Consider the following 20412-nt stretch of genomic DNA (forward strand, 5'->3'; position numbering starts at 1 on the left):
TTTGTGCACGACCGGTCGAGGTTTCGGGGACAAGCGCGCACGTTTCGATGTGTGCGTACGCGTCCAGTCGTCCGCGGCCTCAGCGGAGCATCGCGTGAGCCGCCCGATGTCGCAGCGTCGTCACGAGACGCGGTCTTGCGTCGCAGCATCGATCTTCATAGCGCGCACACACACACATATAGACGTAAAACCTCCACCCAGTCGGGCTCGTGTGCATTTCGCGCGAAAGGTTCTGGATCCGTGTCGCGCGTGCACCCAAAGTCACTGCTGTATCGGGCGATTGGGCTCGTTTCGCGGCTTTCTGCAACGCGTAGTCATCCGAATTACAGCAGGAAATTTCGCTGAATATAACACAAGTTCTCAGTCAAAGTCCTTGATCATATGAGGCGTACCAATGCTGCACAGCATGCTGGTGCCTCGTCCAGCGCATTCACTGATCCATGGTGTCCAGATTCCGCGCTTTGAATGCCCACGAACGTTGCATACCACGCATGGAGTCGCTGTCTAGCGATTGCGCACAGAACGTACACGCGCTTGGAGAGCGAGTGCACCCCAAACCCGGCAACACCTTCGACTTTGCGTGCTTCGACCAAGCATGACCAGAAGGAAAATCCTGCAGCCGCTGACTCTGGAGGCGCTTGCGTTCCATATTCATGCACGTTCAGGCCGCCAAATCAAGAATCCCATGCTCATCAGAGACTCCTTTCTCACGAGCAGTGACCCAGACGGGCATTGATGTTCGTCAGGTGCTCGTATCGCGCGGGCACCGGACGCGTGCGTGGAGCCGCTTTACCGTCGCGATGCTTAAACTTGATGAAAACAGTACCAGCATCGCCCTACGATACCCTGTTCGCCACGTATTGGAACGGGCCATCAGCGCGTCCAGTACGCAGCATCACCTTGTTTCACTTGTCCAGAATCTTCAAGTTCCAATGAGATGCACGCACGCACGCATCGATACGTGTAATGTGAGTGCGTATCCATGCACTCTACACTACTTACGATCGACGTTAAAAGAAGGGAAAACGTTTCCATATTGTCGAAAGTTTACGTTCTTGGTGGGATGTCCCGCGAGCCGGACGAGTCAGCCCGGCTAGTGCTTGATGCTTCCACCAGTGGCAGGTGCTGTGGCAAGACCTGCGCAGCTCGACCGCAACGCATTTCATTCTGAGACCTTGAGCAGGTTGCTACGTCTGGGCGTCGCCCTGGTCACAGCAGACTTGTCGTACATCGCTTCGCGCTGCCGCAGGCAGTACGTCTGTGTGCGCAACTTGCAGGCTCCCGGAATGATAATTAGCCGTGATTCCGTGTCAGGTGTAGGATTCCACGAGCCGACGCCCTCTGTGGTACGGCAAAGCCGTTCTATCCCTGTGCAGCTTCTGCTTCAGCGGTATACGCGCTACGACGGGTGCAACAAGGCAGGCACTCGGCACACGATAGGACGTATGAAACGACCAGCATATCCGAGAGGAAGTATGGGTAATGGAACTTGAAGGTAGGTGGTTCATCATGGACGCTTTCCCGAAAGCCATTATCCATTCCGAATTCTGGTATCCATGGTCAATCTAAATGTTTTGTCTTCTGAGACAAAATCGATACGTGTACGCATGCGTCTGTGCACCAAGTGTCGCTGTTGACGACATCACTAAGCGCCTGGGGGCGGGCACAGCGCGCACGCCGCCGCTCCGTGAGCGCGTGCGTGCTTCGACGCGCGTGCGTGTGTCCATCGACGCTTCACGCATTATCTCCGGCGGATCGAGTGTTTCCACTGCGAGCGCTCGCTTGCTAGCGCTAGTTTACGCAGTATACGGCGGCTTGTTGAAGAAGCTTTTTTTGTACTGGAACGTGAAGCGTTTATTATCGAGTTGGGGAAATAGTTTTTTTTTTTTTGTTTTCTAGGACTTGTCGAAGTGTAACTTGACCGAGCGCAGCATGGCATTGAAACACGAGGTCTTCCAGCGGGCTGTGCTCGAGTCGCACGTGGAACCGGAGCGCGTTCGTTTGCTGAACCAGTGCACTCCGAATACTGCGACTGGGACGTACGTGTTGTACTGGTGTACGCGGTCGCCGAGGGCGGTTCACAATGAGGCTCTTGAGGTTGCCAAGTCGCTTGCGCGCCTCGTGCGTCTGCCGCTGGTTTGTTTGAACGTCATCGATCTGGAAGAGGCACTGGAAGGGTCTCTTCGACACGTGCTTTTTCAATTAGAAGGGCTTGTGGACTTTAAGAGGGGGCTCGTGAAGCGCCATGGTCTCTCCCCAGACGCTATACATACGAGGCTGGATCCCGCTTTGAGCGTGGTTACCCGGCTGGACCCGACGGGAGCCTCTTCCGCAACGAGCAGAACTGGCGAGGAGAGCGTCCCGTACACACCTGAGAGTCCGCCGGCATCCACAACGATTGTCGGTGGTCTGAGCGTTCTCGGTGGTGCAGCTCCAGCGCTAGTGGGCGGGCGAGAAGCCCCTGTCACACCACAAATATGCAGCTTCGAGGGCTTTGCTTCTCGCGCGTATGCTATCGTCACGGATCGCGGGCACTTGCGCTACCAGCGGGCTCGAGCGGCGCGCGTTGCAGCGCTCGCAGGGCGTCCTCTGTTAGAAGTCGAGACGTCGTTGATTGTTCCAGTTGAGACTGCTAGTGTTCGCGAGGAAGTGGTCGCGTCAACTTTTCTGGACCGCATGGGCAGCGGTCTCGGAGAGCGATACTTGCATGAGCTGCGCCCGAGCCCGCCCCTGGAACCCGCACCTGCAAACGTCTTAGCAGACCTGCATACGCTCGGGTACTGGCCGTTCCCTCAGGTTGATCAGGGCTGGTCTGCGGAGACGTGGCTCTCGTCTGTGAATCGCACCCACTTGCTGGAGGTACTGCGGTACCACGGCGTCGACTGTGATGCGCCGATTATCAGCGCCTCGGCGTATCGAGGCGGTGAGACAGCTGCTCGCCGCTTGCTCTCAGTGTTTGTCGCACGCAAACTTTATGGCTACGCGGTCAAAGCAGAGCACCAAAATGAGGCGCTTCGGGCGGAGTATGGCTCCCTGCTTTCTCCTTACCTGACTTTTGGGCACATTTCTCCTGTCTACGTGGCGATCAAAGTTCACCGCGCAGCCGCGGAGCGCGAACTCGACGAGCACGGTGGGCGTATGCGAGCCTGCGACAGCGCCGAACGGGTCGTGGCCTCTCTGGAAAAACACCATGGCGAGGATACGGGTGACTCGGGGGAATCTTTTCCCTCGCAGGCGGGGACGGCATCGCCTGGGTGCACGAGCGAGGAGGCTTTTCTTTTAGGCAGTGCATCCTCGATGTTGAGCATCGGCTCGTCAGCCAAACGGACCCTGACAACTGCTGATACCCTGACGCTTCGTGCGGCAGTTGAGATAGCCTCGCAGCAGCCTGATGTTCGCAAGTTTATGGAAAACATGTATCGGCGAGAGCTCGCGTACAATTTCGTGATGTACAACAAGCGTTACGATTCGTTCGATGGCGCGGTGCCGGTCTGGGCACGCCGCTCGCTCTACGACCGAGCGTCGCGGCGCACCAGCCACTACCAGTACTCCGAGACGGACTGGTACAATGCCCGGACACATAATATGCGCTGGAACGCTGTGCAGCGTGAGTTGTTAACACGAGGTCGCAATATCTGCCGTGATCGCAATTACTGGTGCCAAAAAATCCTTGAATACGAAAATGATCCTGCACATGCGTTTGAGCTGGCGATTCGCATTAACAACCACTTGATGCTGGACGCCAACGATCCCGTTGGATACGCGACCTGTGCGCAATGTTTCGGGCGCTGGCAACAGCCGGTGACCCGCGCATCTACGTTTCCAGGCAGGGATCGAGATCCAGCGCCGGAAGCAGCGTTTGGCGAACAACTTGGCCTCGTACCGGAATTATACACATTGCGAACGGATGAGCAATGGAGAGCTGCAGAGACGCTCGCTGAAATGATCGACCAGCGGCTTGAAATCGTTCCCATACCCGAAAACGACACCGTAGACGCGTATTAACTTTTCTCGTGGTGCCACTACGCAGATCCTTCAAGAAAGCGCGCACCACTCTAGAGCCCTGTGCACGAAAGAGTGTTTGGCGACCACGCCGTAGGAAGCACTGGAGCACGGGCGCTCGCAACCCACACAGCAGCTTTATCGCGGGCCCCCTTTCTTTGCGTGCATTCGACCTTTTGATGCCCTTTAGAATGACCGAACGGAATGGGGATGTCGAATGTGACGAGGTCACTGTTTGAAACGCATTCCATGTCTGCGGAGTTGGCGTTCGACGAAGAGAACTCACACAACATCTGACCGTTCAGGGGCCCGCCGTGCGCCTCTCAAATCGAATAGCTGCTTTTGATGATGGACATTATGGTTTAAAACCTCGAGCACTAACTAAATGAACTGCGATCAGAGCCTATCGAGCATAGGCGGCAGGCGCGATGCCCAGCACATGTCCGGGACCAAAGTTTTCGATTCGTCCCTACGCGACCTTGCATGGGTACAAGCGCATTCGCGAAGCCCGCACGGTCTCTTTGGACCCGCGTTCGTGTCAGGACGCTGGCATCCACCAACGCTTATAAGCGTCGAGTGGCAACTCCGTGGGGAGACACGCGCAAGCAACCGACGAAGGCTCGAGTGCAACATCAATATGCCGACGTGCCTCTAAAGTGCGAGCTTCCGTGCCCGGCGGCGCCCCGAGCGCACAAATCTACGACTCTACGGGCTCGAGCCGACCAAGCGCGTTGGCGACACGAATGTCAAGTGCTGCAGCGCGTTTGACAATCGCTGCTCTCTTACGAGCAGACACGCTGTGTGCAATCACCGCGCAGTACCTTCTATTGTGCATCAAGAGGCACTCCAGATCCTTCGAGTTGTGAACTAGGAACGGAAAGAATCCACTTGGCAGCATATGACGCGTTTTCCTCGCTGATCCGTACCCGATGTTCGGCATCAGCGTTTTGCCGTTAAACCTGCGTCGAACCGCGGAGTCGATGCCTTTCGGTCGGCGCCAGGACTCTTTCACTCGTTTAAAACGGTCCGATTGATGACGCCGAAAGCGCTTTGTCCTTTTTTTCACAACGCGGACGTGCTCAAGTGGTTCCGGCATCCTACAAAACTTCTGGTCCTTCGGCTTTGTCGAGACGCGCTCGCTGCGTAAACAAGGCACGGGCAACGAGCCTAGCGTCGACGCCTGACCGCTCAGCGCAATGGCGCTGCGTGCGACGCGCGTGCTTGGTGTCGACGAGGCGGCGCTCCGGATTCTGTATCAATAGGTACAAATTGTGCCTTTCCCTGACGAATACCGGTCGATCGACGACGCGCACGTGTATCCGATCAGCGTGGCGTACTGACCCGCTCGCACGGTGGCTACCCTGAAGGGTTTTTACAATTTTCTCCATGTCGATATCCTGGACATTCCAAGTACAAAAAAGCTCTTATGAATTCATAGGTAGTTCCAGGATGCTCGTTGGTTTTTTTGGAGTGGCTCCTTCGATACGTTCCCAGTGGAATTCGTCATGGCATTCGAATCAAGGGCCTTCGCGAATGCATCGATCAGGGATTCGTGAAGTACCCGATTTCATGATCCAATGCATATGCACAGGCTCCCATGCGTTCCATTTTACGCCGTACGACATGTTCAAATGACGGATGCTTCAAATTTTCGATCTTTGGTTTTCAAGGCAACTCGTGGGTGCAGCAAATCGCGCAGCGCGATGAACGATCCAACATTCTCGATGACGTTCCGCGACGGCGCATTCACACGCTCATACCGAAAGGTCACAGAACTCGTCATGTCAAATTATGGATTCTGTTCGAAAGATGAATCCTCACCTCTTTGATGGCATTGACGAAACGGAATACCCCAGCAGTAGCTCGGTGCGACTCACGGGCTAAGCTCCGAGAGGCTCCCGCCTGTGCTCTTTCCACACGCAGAAAGAATCTTGGAGTCAGACTTGCGCACGTGATCGTAGCGACAGCATCGAGTGGCGCATGCGTCACTGCATTCCAAGAAGGGTGCGTAGACGGATAGGATTTTGTCGATTTGTTTTTTGGCCGGGATTTTCCTTTCGAAACTTGTATCATCAGAGACAAAACCGCATGCCACATATCGTCTGCGGATTCGAAGCGTGAACGCTTGCGCATGCAGGGCGCAGCGTGCACCCGCGCCGAGGACATTGCTCAGAGGAAGCCCGTGGTCGAAGTATATGGCACCGGTCGCGGAAACGGAGGGCGGCATTGAGACGAGCTTCCTCTACCCGTCATGGGCGGGTTTTTTCCATTGACAAAACGTTTACTTAGGCCAGCGTTCTCCGATTACGCGCATTTTTCTTTTCTTACTCTTTTTTTGTGTTTTTTTCAGAGCGAGTTGGGGTATCCATCAACCCCCTACCTCCATGTTACATTACCTATACTTCGTCTCGGATATTCTGGTCGTTTCATACATCCTATCGTGTGTGCCTAGTACCTGCCGTTCCGTATCCTCCTTTGTGCCTGAACCGCTGGAGCAGATAGGTCATAGAGCTAGAACAGCTTTTCTATACCACAAAGGGCGTCGGCTCGAGGTGTGCTTCACCCGACGTAGAATCGGGTCTCGTCGTCAGTTTGTGCTCGGACAGTCTGCGGATGCAGGCTTGTCTTCGCTGCACGACACGCTGGAGAAACTTGGCTGTTAGGATATATCGTGGGAGCCGCCTCTCTCCTTCGTGATCATGCATGGAATGCGTTGTCGCCGGTTGGAAATGCGGATTTGTGCTTGACGCTCACCACAGTGGATAGGCGCAGAAAGCATACTAAACCCGTGTGCGCGTCCGATTCGCTAGACCTTCCGCTTGGAAGGTAGCACGTGAGTCTGTTGGCCACTCATGAGCGCTGAGGCTCGGTTAGCGGACCATCAGTTGCCAGTGCTGCAGTCAAAGTGAGTGTCCGGCCTTCGGCTATCATGGTGATGCCCAGCTGCTGCTGTCCTTCAAGGAGCTCGCTGCGCTCCTGCTTCCAGCGCGGGCACTGTAAGCCTAAATATGTCAGCGTCTCGGGGGTCTCGTTTCCGCAGCAGGAACAGTGTGACTCCCAGTGCGATTCCAGTGTCCCTATATGGTTTAGAGCCGGTGCCGCTAGCCAGAAGCCACCAACGCGGATTTTGGCGAGCCACTGGGTACCTCGAGCAAGTCCTGGGAATTCCAGCGCCTCCCACCAGTACTTGCATGTGTATGCTAGGTTGTAGTTCCGGTATAGAGTCAAGCCGGCGTTACGGGCCCGACTGGTTCCGTGTCTACGTTCCCATATTGTTGTTTGGACCGTTCGCTTGAGGCAGCGGGAGCCTTGTACATTCCTGGGGAACGATTGGGGAGCGTGTTGTCTCCTAAGAGGCGCTTCAGCCAAATCTGCGTCGATTTCATCCAAGTGTTCTTGCGGTGCGTTGGGGTCTGCATGGATATCCGATCGAACCAGGTGTTCATAGTTGGCCCTTTGCCCCATATGCGTGCCCGGCAACCTGCTGCTGTCGCTTCTGTCGAGGCTATTTGGAGTTCAAGTCCGAGTGCCAGCGCGGTGGTTGCTCTGCTCTACATTGAGCATCCAACAGCAACAACGAGTCGCATTGCCATGTTGGCGGCTATCTGCAGACGTGAGGCATTTGTGTGGTTCATGCCGCACCACTCAACACCCCAGGTCGCAGGCTGGGTGATACACATCCTTAGTGCCCTCGTACGAATTGCTATGCGGATAGAGGGGTCGGATGGGAATGGACGTGCGATCGCTGTACGTCTATGCATCTTGGCGATTATCTCGTCGACGTGTGCCTTTTCGTCGAGCGTCGGCGTGAGACAGACCCTCCAGGTAGCGATATTTTTCCACGATCGGAATTTCCTGATTCTGCAACCGCCACGAGCGATTGCGAATGCGCTGCGAGTCTCCATGGATGAGCATGACGCCGCACTTCGATACTCCTATGCTCATCTCCGAGCGATCGGCCCGGGCGCTGACTTGTTCCATGCTACCCGCAAGCGTTTCCGGGGCGGGTGCCAACAGCACGGCTTCGTCCGCAACTAGACGGCCTGCGAGGCGGTTCCTATGTGAGGGCTCCTCACCGGGCATCTCCACAGTCTATCCACGGCACCTCAAGCCCGTATTGTCTGCAGTTGTTAAGCAGATCGTTGATGAAGATGTTGAAAAGGAGCGGGGATGCGGGGTCGCCCTGCCGCAGTCCACGGCGGATTCTTCTGGAAGGGGTTCTTGAGCGGTCGCCCAGTCGGATGCGCATCCACGAGTCTGCATAGAGCGCACGGAAGAACGCCAAGCACTTTCCGGAGACTCCGGCTCGTTCCATCTTCAGAAATGGAGCCTCGTGCGGGACCGTGTCAAAGGCCTTTTGAAAGTCGGTGAAGCATACGTAAGCTGGTTGTTGGCCGCTAATGGAGCAACGTTGCACCCTTCAATGAGGGTCAGGGCATGGCTCATGCACTCCTCGTGGCTCCGGAATCCAGCCTGTTCTGGGACGAGGAACTTGCGTTCCTGGAGGCCTCTCTGAGTCCGGTTCGTGGGAATGGCGCAAAGTAGCTTCATGATTGACGGGATGAGGCGCATAGTCCGGTAGTTGTTCATGTCTGTGTGGGAGTCCTTTTTGAGGACCGGTACGACCTCGGCAGTCCTCCATACATCCGGGATGTACGCCTCTTCGAACATGCGTTGGATGAGCTCCACAAGGCGTTTGCCTAAGCTTGTGTCAGATTCATCTGGTATTGATGGTGTCCCTGTTGTCCCGTCTTTTGGGGTCACCAGTTTCATCCACTCCGCAGGGATACCGTCGATGCCAGGTGTTTTGCGGTTGCTTGAGCATAGCACGGTCCGAACAGATTCAGGCCAGAAGATTGGGTCGTTCCATTCCGGTACCGGTTCGAGGCGCGGTAGTTCTGCAGCATATTGGTGCCAATAGATTCTGTCTTGGCAGTGCCCAGTTGCGTCTTCATGCAGCTCTGTGCCGTGGTCCGTCCAGGCCTCATTCACTGAGGCACGCTCCGTCCTCAGCGCTTCCTCATAAACGACTGGTGTGAGCCCCAGGCACTTTTTTGGTGGGTCCAGTCTCGATCGAATGTAGCGCCAGGTCTCATCTTCGTTGGTGCTCTCTAGCATAGATTTCGCCAGGGAGGCGATTTTGCGGGTTCGATCCTCTCGTTTGTCTTCTCTGGAAAGTTTCTTCTTTCTTTTGATAGCTTCTTCATGTTGTGCCTGTAGCGCCGTTAGGACTGCCTTCGCTTCCTTGTCTCCGGCGTTGGCGCGTATGGCGGTGTGGTTGACGATCTGATAGAGTCGGTGGTGCTCGTCAATCCGGGTATTGGTACGTCGTTTCAGGCACTGAGGTTTGCAACTGTTGCGTTCTGGTGCAAGCAGTCCCAGCTCTCCGGCAATCTTCTGATTCCCATCTACAAACTCGCGTGCCAATTGGTCTAAAGATTTGTATGCACGGCTTTTCGGATCTTCAGCGCTGTGAGTAGGTGACTTGGTTTGGCGACGGCTTTCTTGAGTTCCTGCTGGGGTGCTCTTTCGGGGACGACATGTGATGGGCTCGCTGGAGCCCCCGCCTGTGGGCTCGTTCGGGAGTTCTTCTTTCTATTCTTCTGTTTTTTTCTTGCTGGTCTACTTCTTCTTCGGGCTCTTTCCTGAGCTACATTCTCTGGTTATTTTGCATCTAGGTGGATCATGAGGTTTCTGTGTCTCCTTCTCCGTGTCTGGTTGGGTCTCTTTTCCTATTGTACAGTCCTCGACTTGTATCAGTTCTTCATTACTCTACTAGTAATTCGATATCTCGTAGTTCAATACCGAGGCGATCCCGCTAATATTCCATGATGCGAAACCTATCGAGTCGTAGCGCATAAGGGAATAGGAGTAACGCTGCGGTACTCGAGAGATACGTTGTCGATTGAGATGCACCCTCCACGGGGTGTGTGAGAGCACATGCCACCAGTGCCTCCTGCATTCCAGTCGTTCACTGAGTGTCTGCCGCAGCGCTAGCGTAGAATCAGATGTACGCTAGTCAAGGTCGATTCGAATGCGACCTTTATCTTGCCCGACGCTTTAACCTCCCCTCAACAATTGGGAACAGTCTGCAAACCACCCTTTCAGCGGCTACGTATCCGCTCCCCAAACACATAGGCGGGCAAGCCGCTTATTCCAGCTTCGACCGCAAACATACTGCCAGCCGTCTTCAAAAGTCTCCGCCGAGACTTTTTCCAAAGTTGAGGTAGGTACCCAAGGTAGGAGATAAAACTGAGCCCGAGTCCGAGGATCGATCCAAGATTTGCGCCCGAACCTGCAGCGTTGATTCGGGAGGGGCGGATGACTGATCAGGATTTTCGTCAACATTTTCTGGTGCTACTGCCGCCGCCCCTCCGTTCGTTGCGCGGTCAAGGTCCCTGGCGTGGGCTTCCTTCGCCGTCGCCCAAGCACCCCGCGTTAACCCACTTTCAGAGCTTCTCCGGAAAAACTAGACCTCTAAGGCGGGCGTGGTGTGTGGGTCTTTAAGATAGTTGTTCTTTAATAAATAGTTTGTGACTGGTTTGTTTTGTTATCGGTGTTTTTGTACCCGGCGTTTTGCTCACCACGACCAGATCGACGCCGAGATATCTCGGAGATCGGCCAGTCTACTGACACGATGCGAATGCCGCCGTTGAATGGAAACGCGATCCTGATCAGTAGCGTGTTGTTCTACTGGAAAAATTGGATTTCCGTTAAGGTCTTAGCAGAGTACAGTTTTTTAGTTCATTTTTCTTTCAAACCTCAAACAAGTGTGTTCAAGTTTTTTTTCGCAGTATATAACAGAAGCGTTCACAGAGCGTTGTTTTTCAAAAAAAAAACTAAAAAAGGAAAGCTATGAGAAAGCAAGTCCACGATCCTGGAGGCCCAGGGTCGCCGGCTGCCAGAAAAAAACGAAAAACAGTGCCGAGTCCAGAAGAAAAGGGAGAGAAGAAGAACCGAAAGGGGGAGGCCCTACGTTGAAGGCTGCAACAAAGACGACTTTACGACGAGATGGTGGTGAAAACCTTCCTTCTTAAACATATCAAGGATCCGTGCAAGGAAAAGTTGCGAGACGCTATCAAAAAACGTGTCGACTCGTACTCCAAGAGTATTGTCAAGGCGTCGTCAGTACTGATGCATTTGGTGAGGGAGATGTATCGCGACGTGACGCACATGGAAACAGTCGAGATTCCTGACGATTTTTTCGACAAGACGTTTATTCGTCACCTGATGCTTGGCACAGCGGAAGCGCTGAAGGAAAATATGCTAGTGCACGCCCTCCACGAAAACTTGGTGGAATTCCGCTTCGAAGGTAATCGATACAGGGGTGCCTCGGATATTTAGGCATACGGAGCGAAAAAGTACATCACGAGTCTGAAGAACCATTTGACAGTGAACCTCGAACGTTTTATGATACGCGCGGTGGGTACACTCTACCCGGGCATCTTTCGCAACGGAAAATGGGCGATTATCAATGGCATCATGAAAGATCGAAAGTATGAAGTTGAGATCGAGTTTGTCGATAAGAAGGCGTCACGCAGGAGCGCAAATGAAGCTTCTGTAATCCGTGCGGCTATCCAAGAGTATCGTGCAGTCCTGGGGCTGGCGAATTTGGCAGAAAATTTATCAGAGTTGAAAAAAGATAAGGAAAGATACTACCGCCTCATCCTGTGATATTTCGTGTTTCTGGACCGAGAGCTCGAACGCGAAGCGGAGATGAAGCTGAGTGAAGAGACAAATCAAGAGTGGGAGAGACGGAAGGCTTTCCTAATGGGTAAGCGCTTCAACGGCGTTCCAATGTGCAATATCAAGTCACATTTCGTGACTATCGATTCAGGCGTCCTTTACGGCATCATGAGGGAGATCTGTCCGGAGTTCGATGTGAGCAGGGAGGACTTCATCGGTGAAAACCGGGAGACGTACTGGAAGAGTATCTTCGATTTCAAACGTCTCAAAGTCAGCAAACAAAAGGTATTTACTGGGTTGATCGAAACCGATGGAGTAGCCACGTGTGTACTCTATCGGCGGTTGAAGAAAGATCGTCCAGTTCCGCCCTCGGCCGCGCCCGTCACGAGGGATGCAGAAAACAAAGAGGAGGATTCTGTGATGCAGGAGGTGGAGGATACCGAGTTTGTCGTTGACGTGACGAAGGATGAAGAAAACAAAGAGGAGCATCCTGCTACGCAGGAGGTGGAGGATAACGACCTTGTCGTTGACGTGGCGAAGGATGAAGATGAGAAGAAGGCGGATCCTTCGGCGCAGGAGGTGGAGAATAACGACTTTATGGTTGACGCGGCGAAGCATGAAGAAAACAAGGAGGCGGGTCCTGCGACGCAGGAGGTGCAGGAGAACGACTTGGTCGTTGGCCTTGACCCTGGGAGCACGACCATCCTAGCCATTGCTGCACCCAAGCGTGCGGAAGACGGTACTGACGGCAAATTACGTCAGAAAGACATGCGTGTGTTCAAGCTCTCGAATGCGAGATATTACCGGGAATCGGGAACCATGAATGCGAGGAAGAAAATTGAGACTTGGAATTCAGGAATAAAAGAGCACCTGGAAGCTATGAGCGAGGTGACGAGCCGAGGAGCGGACTTTCGAGCTTTTCGGAAATTCATGGAAGTTCGTGTTGCTCATTGGGAGGCGCTGTTGGAGGAGTATACAAAGCCCGTGTGAGCTCGTCTGTGTATGAATCTGTATTGTGGAAAGCAGCGTGCATTCGCGAACTTTTTCCATGAGTTGAGCGCCTCGAAAGAGGACAAGACTCAAAGGCTCGTCGTAGCGCACAGAGCGGTGCACTGGATGACCCAAAAAGGGACTCCGCCAGCTCCAACGACGAGAACGTACAAGGAGTGTGCACGGCGTTTTGTTACAATACCTGCAGACGAGTTCCGAACATCTTATACACACCATGAGCTGGGTTGTAAACTTCAGAGGGTCGAGATGAAAATGTGCCAGCGGAGCCCTAAGGACATAGCAAAGTACGGACCGCTGACGGAGGAGCTAATGGAAAGGAGGGCGAAAGTTCGTGGACTCTTTGCATTAGTAAGTGCAACCAGTGATGGCAAGAAACGTATGGAGTTTGTGAACCGCGACTTTAATGCTGCCATCAATATAACGAGATATGCGGTGCTGGAGACGAGACCTCCAGAGCAGACAAGAGAGCTCTTTGTTGAACAGTCACTAAAAGTTGAACTATATGAGAAGAAATGGGAAGCAGTAGTGGATGGCCGTTCGAAAAAGACGGGGAGGCGTCTGCATGTTAGTTAATGACGTCTGCACTAGGGCGGGTTTCGCCGCCTCTACACCGCCGGTGACACCGTTTTTCTTTTGAAAGACGTTTGTTTCCAGGGGTGAAAGCGACAGAATCGGGACGTGCGTGCTGCCATCATTATCATCGTTCAAAGATCCCTGACCGCTGGGCCCGAGACTCGGCAGAGACTGGCTTATTCACTGTCGGAGATAAGAGAGACGAAAAGGAAGCGAGAGGAGAAAGAGCCCGCCAGGCTGGTGCTTATCACACTAGGAAAAGCCGAACTTTTTTCTGTGGACCCCCGAGTCAGCGAGTTCCGTCCATGTTGTTGGGGTAGTGGGTGTAGACGGCAATGCGCCCGCGCACCGGCCGAGCCTGGGAAGCACACGCACTTTCCGGTTACGATCCAGACTGTTTATCATCAAACAAACATGCTGTTAGGAAAGCTCGTTTTCCCAGAGCCGACCCACTGGGTGCGGCACGCAATCTGCCCGATGCTGGGACGTCCTTAGGAGGCAACCAGCGATTCATGCGTGGACGCTCGCGGGAACGCCACGCTCGGGGCCGCGGCTCCCCGCGCTCTACAGAAACAGCCTCGAAACATGCCCAGGGCTCTCGCACATGAATACAGTGCGGAACAAAAGCTGGACGCTCGCCACGCCCGTCATCAACGGCGCTTGTCTCGATTTGAGCACCAAGCGTCAACGCAATGGGCTTTTGCTGGAGCCCGTCTCTGGATGGTAACGGTGCAGGTTTGCCAAACGCTCGACGACGTCGACGCGCTAATCTCGATAAAACTGGTCAAGGATGCTCTGCCGCTGTTTAAAAGCTCTTAAGCACGGCGACATGCTCGTCAAACGCTCTGATCGAACCGACTTGCCGCGAATGATCGTGGAAATCGACCGGCACCAGCCAGCGTGCCCGAACGGCGGTCGCTTGACGCCGAAACAACGCAAGCATGCTTCGCGGGTACGGTGTGTGCAGAGCGCATGCTCCACGCTGATACGAGGTCCCATTCTGGATCATTCCATTTCCGTGTATGTGTGTGTGTGTATGTGCCCAGCTCGAAGCGTCCGTCTGGATTACACCCTCGCATGCGTATGCTGCGTATGCTCAGATGCGCTCGAATCAGAGAGCAGTCCTAGGCGCCGTCGTGTCGATAAGCGCGTTCGATAGCACTCAATATCCCTGCCTTGGTACGGTGGGCGATCGCCTGCCTCGAGCGAAACAAACGGTCGAGGCGCAGACCCCGTGTACACCTGCGCCGGACGAACCACGTGGGTATGCTCTCGAACATCGAGCTGGGCTTCGGCCAGCTGAGCCTCTCTGCTATGTGCGAGCCATCCCGCGATGCGCGGTATAGCGAACAAAAGCGGGTAAAAGTCGGTCGGGAAACCCAAAGCCCGATAAATAACACCACTGTAAAAATCTACGTTCGGATAGAGTCGACGAGCTCGGAAGTATTCATCCTGAAGTGCACGTTGTTCGAGCTCTTTAGCCACAAGAAAGAGCGGCTCCTCGACTTTGACCAGCTCGAGAATCTTCTCCACCTGCTCTTTAAGAATGCGAGCTCGTGGATCAAACGACTTGTACACTCGATGCCCGAATCCAAAAAGGCGCTCCTCCTTCGCCTTCACGCGCTCGAGAAACGGCTCGATGTTCTCAATCGTCTGAATGCGCTCGAGCTGTCGTACAACCGCTTCGGCGGCGCCGCCGTGGCTCGGCCCGAACAACGCGCTTGCGGCGCCACTGATGGCGGTGTACGGATCAACACGCGCACTCGTCAAATGACGCATACACGCTGTCGAGCAGTTCAGCTCGTGATCCGCATGAACGATCCAGAGAATGTCGAGAGCGCGCACGATCGCAGGGTGCGGCCTATAATCCCTCTCCGAGAGGCGATCGAGCATGTAGAGAAAATTCTCGGTGTAGCCGAGGTCCATGCGAGGCTCGTTGAACGCACGACCTATCCGATGCCGGTATGCATTCGCAGCGATAGTACTCGCTTGCCCCAGAATGCGATATATGTGTTTATCGAGCTGCTGCAAATCACCCGCTGGAATTGTGGTCGCAAGAGCCGCCATCGACGAAATGAAAATGCCCATGGGGTGCGCATCGTAACGAAATGAGCGCATGTAATCACAGATGTCCGTGTGCAGGAATGAGTGATCAGCGACAAGTTTGCTGAACTGGTCCAACTGTCCCTTCGACGGCAAGTCCCCAAAAATCAATAAAAATGCAACTTCCAGGAAAGAGCTCTGCTCCGCGAGCTGCTCGATTGGAATTCCTCGGTACCGCATAATCCCCTGCTCGCCATCTATGTACGTTATGCTCGACCGCGCCATCACCGTGTTCAGATAGCCACTATCATAGCAGACAGTGTGCGTACCCGTCGCTTCCTGGACAGTCAACGCGACGTCCCTGGCTGCAATGGCAATCGTAGGCTCGGTGGCCGACTCCAGCACCTCGCACTCCCGAGCCTCGTCAGGGCTCTGAGTACCGTTTTTCACGCTCACCCTCACGGTGAGTGATGCGCTCCTTTCATCTCCCATCACAGACGACGAATCTCCGGTTATGTCTTCCTCTGGTAGCGTATCACGTCGCCTGTGTTCGTCAGTGTGCGCTACTCAGCACGAGATCGTTAAACGACGCGTCTGAAGCCGTCGGCTTACCTGACACCAGACGCAGCGTCCTTCTCGGGAATCGGCATTGCGCCTGGACGGCGGCGTGTGTCGCGACACGGGGCGCTGCTCTGACAGCAGGTTGGCTCGGCGAGTGTCGCGGTGCAGAGGGGGAGACGTCGGGCACCAGCGTCTAGTGCAAGTTCACTGGTACAGAACGCAAAGGTAACGGTGCTTGCTGGAAGCGGTTTGTGCAAACCTCTGTTTGAAATAGGTAGAGCGGTACTCTGATCTGTGCGCTGATCTTGCGGTGCACTGACGAGAGAAAGCTGTGCAAGCGACTCGAGCGTCAACGATTGAGTTTGTGCAGTGCCTGCTGTGTACCGCAGTGAGCTGTGATAAGCCAAGCGGACTGCAGACTCGGAAGTTATGCAGCCGGATAAAGAAGTTCGGGGCACCGAGGCCGTCGATGCGGCCAGCTCCTCGCCATCGCGTGATAATCGCTCCAAGGAGCAGATGATCGAAGACGCCTTGAACTGCCCGTGTGTAGAGTCACTGAAGGAGGGATCGTGTGGTGGGGCTTTTATCGCTGCGTATCGGTGTTTTTTGGAAAGCGAAGCCGAGCCACGAGGTTCCGATTGTTATGAGGTGTTCCAGCGGATGCAGGACTGCATGCTCGCACACCCGGACGAGTATCACTTTGACGATCGCGAAGAGGAGGAGGCCGAGTTGGAGCGACGTTCGTCGTCCGTCGAAAACGGCAGGTCGGTTGTGGTGAATCCAGAGCCGCTGCCGGCACCAGCTAGTGCCCCACCTTCAACTGGACGAGATCCCAGTGAATCATTGGAGGGTGCGCGCACTCGAGCTGTTGTTGCGGCAGCGAGCTCCACCGAGGACGGGCAAAGCAAACCCGAGCAGGGCGCTCGTTCGAGATGAGCTTTCTTGAGTGCTTGCTGGCAAGCGCATCGAGTGCGTCGACAGCGGCGGTGCTCTGGTTCCAGAATCCACGTGCCGGTGCCTGGACGAGTGCAGGTCTGAACGGCACTTCTGCGCATCGAGCGCTTCGTTTGCGGGTCTGGAATGCGTCGAAGAGGAAGTTTTTATGATAACGGAGCGTTTACTGGGGACAGCGCTCCGCTGCATAGAGTTTTTTGAGGACGCATTCGAGACGATCTTGTTGCTCGAATGGTGCTCCTGCGCGGAACTGCATGTGCGTTTCCTTGCGTGTCGTCGGGGTCGAATCTCGGGTGAGCACTATGGTGCCCCCTCCCGAGTCGTCGTCTGGAAGCTACGGCTGCCAAGCGCTCGGTTCTTTGAATCTTTGTCTGCTGTATTCGCGTGCTGCAACGAACGAGCAGCGAGAAGCTTGATTTTTCGTTCGAAGAGCGGTCTGCACTCGCCATGGTGCCCATGTATGCAATCTCGCGCGAGGCTGCTGCACATGGCGCGCAGAGCGCTTCGTTGGCGTGGATACCGACTTGAGTTGTTGCACGCGACGAATGAGTCCGGCGCATGGGGGCACCCAGCATGCAACTGGCGTCAGGCGGGCATCCCGCTGTGCCCCGATGTTCGTGCTAGGTACCAGAGCATTGGAGCGAAGGCTTTTCTCTGGTCAGCATGGTCTATGCGACGGAACGTCGACGGCTGTGTTCTGTACCTCATACGGTGGCGGAAGGTGTGCGCCCATACTCGGGGTTTTCTACATACGGGAGTATCGTTGGCTTCAACGGCACGATGACATATGCTTCGGGATATGGTCCTGGAAGAAGCTGGAAACGGGACTATATGCCCACAACAACTGCTATGAGTGCAAGTCAAGATCTCAGGGCGTGCCCCCATTGGAGCAGCATCACTTGCCAGCTACGATTTGATCACGCCTGCGGGATGCAGCGAATGGCTGAAGCGCAGTTTCTCATGCTAGAGCATTCGCTTGTAAACAGATGTGTCGAATGCCTGCTTTTACGGGCTTCTGTCATGGAGAAAAGGTTCTCAAATCGTCATTCGGACGATGACGCAGCGTCAAGAAGCCCGCCCGTTAGCAGTTGCGCGCAGAGCCGAAGCGCATCCTAGACTCTTTAGCATCAAATTCTGGAAGACCAGCATTGTTCACCAGCACGCTCGGAAAGTTGTTCCCGATGTATAGATACGGTGCTCCATTCTTGATGGATTGCTGAACCGACCCAAACCAATGCCTTGCTCCGGACGGAAATCCGCTGGTCTCTCTCCTCGCCACTGAAATCTTTTTTTCAAGGAAAGTCTTCAGCGTTTCTGCACAATGCGCTGACCAGGGACGAAACGATCGCCTCGAGCATTCTCACAATACAAAGCCGCTGGACGCTCAGGAAGCATGAAACATTTCGGGATGTTGTTCGAGGCGGTCAAGTCTCTGTGCAGTACGTGCTTGTACGCATAATCGAGGATGCAATCACAGCATAGCGAGCCACTCGATTTCAATTGCCCTCGCCGGCTGACGTTTGTTCCGCTTACCGCACACCATCTCGTGTATTCGTCAAGGTTTTACGCTCCTGTTCTCGGCCAGTGTCAGCGTGCACCCCTGCTCTTTACCCGTGCATGTCAACATGAACGCATCAATAGGAAGCATCGGGATTGAATCGTGCTTTCGTTGGATACTCTCGTCAATGGAGCGGGAATGCAATTATTTGGAAGCTGCAGCACGACCAGCGCCGCAGAATACCGCCAAGGGTGCCAAGCATTGGTCATTTTCATCTCATAGCGATTGAACAAGTACGCGAAAGCACGCTTCTTTCATCCGCACAACCGAATGCGCTTTTATGCACTCGCACCAAAGATGTTCCGCATGAGCCATTCGGACATGCGTGGCCTCTCTTAAGCTTACGTTCAAGACATTCGCGTGTTTCAGACACGTTGCTCAAAGCGTCGACATTTGGCCATAAATCCGCCATTCCACGTGCTCGTATGCGTGCTGGCATCCATCGTGCCTGACTCTCGATGGTGCCGTACCCTGGAAAGTCATGTCTTATTGCATCTTCTGTCCAGATCATCAGTTTTCGCACGTAGGTTTCTGTCGATAAATCCCCGAGGAATGTGAGAAGCTGGCATCCCTGCGTCCAGAACACCTATAAATCGTTGCCTGGTTAGCTCTGCCCAGGCGAGCGAAGCTTGGCGTGCCTTTCTCGTGGAAGACGCTGCGTCAACTTTCATGATGTCCTGCACGCTGCTTTTTGGTAGATTTTGCCCGTCGCTTTGTCTAGGTAGCGATGCCCTGAAACCCGATGCAGACTGGTCATAGCGCTCTGGCAGGTTGTCATTCCTGGCCTTACACTTCATTGTTCAGCTGCATCTTCTTCTGTTTGGATTGCTTGCTTTTACTCCTTCTCCTCTACTTGATGTGCTTCCATAGTTGTGATTGTTATACTTCGCACCCGTTTCCTCTCGGAACTTAGACGTACAGGGTAGACGGTTGCACTGGAACCCGTCTTTTTCATCTATGAGCGGATCTAGCGTTCCTCAGGTTCCATGTCGTTAACTCCGCCATGGCGAGCACGCCCACGGACTCTCGCGCACCTGTACGCTCGCTCTGGTGCACGAGCACACAACCAATGGTTCAGCCCAGAGCGGACAACGGTAGATAACGACGTGTCGAAGCGCCTATTTGGCCCAGATGCGAACGGCCCGTGTACTGATCCGCCCGCGTAAAACTGGCGTTTGAGAACAGAGAAGACGTCTTTGACTCCACCGAACCAGGACAGCTGGACTGGAACAAAGAGCAGTTCGACGTACCGATAAGCTGCAAAGTCCCGGGCTGCTTTTGAGCAGCGCAAGGCGGCGGCGTCGAAGAGCAGGGCACAAGTACATGGTAAGGAGAATTCATGGGATGCCTCGACGAAGAATGAAGTGATGAATGATGACGTCCGTTTTGCGATTCGTAGGCGGTCACACAATCGCATTCCCTCCAGGGATGATGTTGTTATCAAGAGGCTCGCTTGTGTCTTTTCTACGAACGGCGGTCTGCCGCTCTCTGAGTACTAACGTACGAATCTGCCATTCCTCCCGAATGCCGTTTCATCGAGTGAGACGAATGCCCGTGCTTCCTTTCATTTGCATTCGCGTTTCACGACAAAGTCAATGGTGCGTTGTTCAGCGCGCGATGCTATTCGATAGAATCGCGCATTTTTCTTTATCCATCCGTTTCTCTTGATTGCCGATTATATATGAAAGTCACAGAAGCTTCGTCCCCAATAGGTTCTTCAGTATGGTTTCTTATAAACCGCATTTAGTGGAATGGATGAACCTTTAGACAGAGTTTGACAAGTTCTTTCTAAGGCGGACGATGTTCAGGATAAGAACTACGCACAGAGTGGTGTATCCACTTGCCCACAGTGGCATAACGAACTTGCAAAAGTAAATCCGTTTCCTCCAAGCCAGCGCCGACTGCGCAGTATCCTTCCGCATCATTTCCGCGTCTACTAGATACATGCTATCTTTGGAACCGTTCAATGAAAACAAACAAACAAACAAAGCGAAGAAGGATGCACAGATACAGACGTCCCAGAA

The 20412-nt window shown here is 54.1% G+C and overlaps 5 protein-coding genes and 1 non-coding gene across 6 annotated transcripts, besides 2 other annotated features; 3 read left to right on the forward strand and 3 right to left on the reverse strand.

Moving 5' to 3' along the window:
- Nucleotides 1-1635: part of a sequence feature (possible transcribed region) that runs on past the window's edge.
- Nucleotides 1636-1932: 297 nt separating this feature from the next.
- On the forward strand, nt 1933-4005 carry CYME_CMJ288C (similar to DNA photolyase; the record flags this gene model as incomplete). The annotated part of the gene is made up of 1 exon (XM_005534934.1): nt 1933-4005. One exon carries the CDS (start codon nt 1933-1935, stop codon nt 4003-4005), a length of 2073 nt encoding a protein of 690 aa, XP_005534991.1.
- Nucleotides 4006-4699: 694 nt separating this feature from the next.
- On the reverse strand, nt 4700-5098 carry CYME_CMJ289C (60S ribosomal protein L32; the record flags this gene model as incomplete). The annotated part of the gene is made up of 1 exon (XM_005534935.1): nt 4700-5098. One exon carries the CDS (start codon nt 5096-5098, stop codon nt 4700-4702), a length of 399 nt encoding a protein of 132 aa, XP_005534992.1.
- A 2976-nt stretch (nt 5099-8074) lies between these two features.
- Nucleotides 8075-8317, reverse strand: CYME_CMJ290C (retroelement, dead; the record flags this gene model as incomplete). The annotated part of the gene is made up of 1 exon (XM_005534936.1): nt 8075-8317. The coding sequence occupies one exon, from the start codon at nt 8315-8317 to the stop codon at nt 8075-8077; it is 243 nt and encodes an 80-aa protein (XP_005534993.1).
- A 1694-nt stretch (nt 8318-10011) lies between these two features.
- Nucleotides 10012-13358: a sequence feature (repetitive element).
- Nucleotides 13335-14685, forward strand: CYME_CMJ292T. The gene has a single exon (XR_002461366.1). It is a non-coding gene; the product is annotated as a hypothetical transcript (transcript).
- CYME_CMJ293C (citrate synthase) lies at nt 14338-15807 on the reverse strand (the record flags this gene model as incomplete). The annotated part of the gene is made up of 1 exon (XM_005534937.1): nt 14338-15807. One exon carries the CDS (start codon nt 15805-15807, stop codon nt 14338-14340), a length of 1470 nt encoding a protein of 489 aa, XP_005534994.1.
- A 498-nt stretch (nt 15808-16305) lies between these two features.
- On the forward strand, nt 16306-16812 carry CYME_CMJ294C (hypothetical protein, conserved; the record flags this gene model as incomplete). Its single annotated transcript, XM_005534938.1, has 1 exon — nt 16306-16812. One exon carries the CDS (start codon nt 16306-16308, stop codon nt 16810-16812), a length of 507 nt encoding a protein of 168 aa, XP_005534995.1.
- Nucleotides 16813-20412: the final 3600 nt, after the last annotated feature.

This window comes from Cyanidioschyzon merolae, chromosome 10 (genome assembly GCF_000091205.1).
Source record: "Cyanidioschyzon merolae strain 10D DNA, chromosome 10, complete genome".
Taxonomy (NCBI): Eukaryota; Rhodophyta; class Bangiophyceae; order Cyanidiales; family Cyanidiaceae; genus Cyanidioschyzon; species Cyanidioschyzon merolae.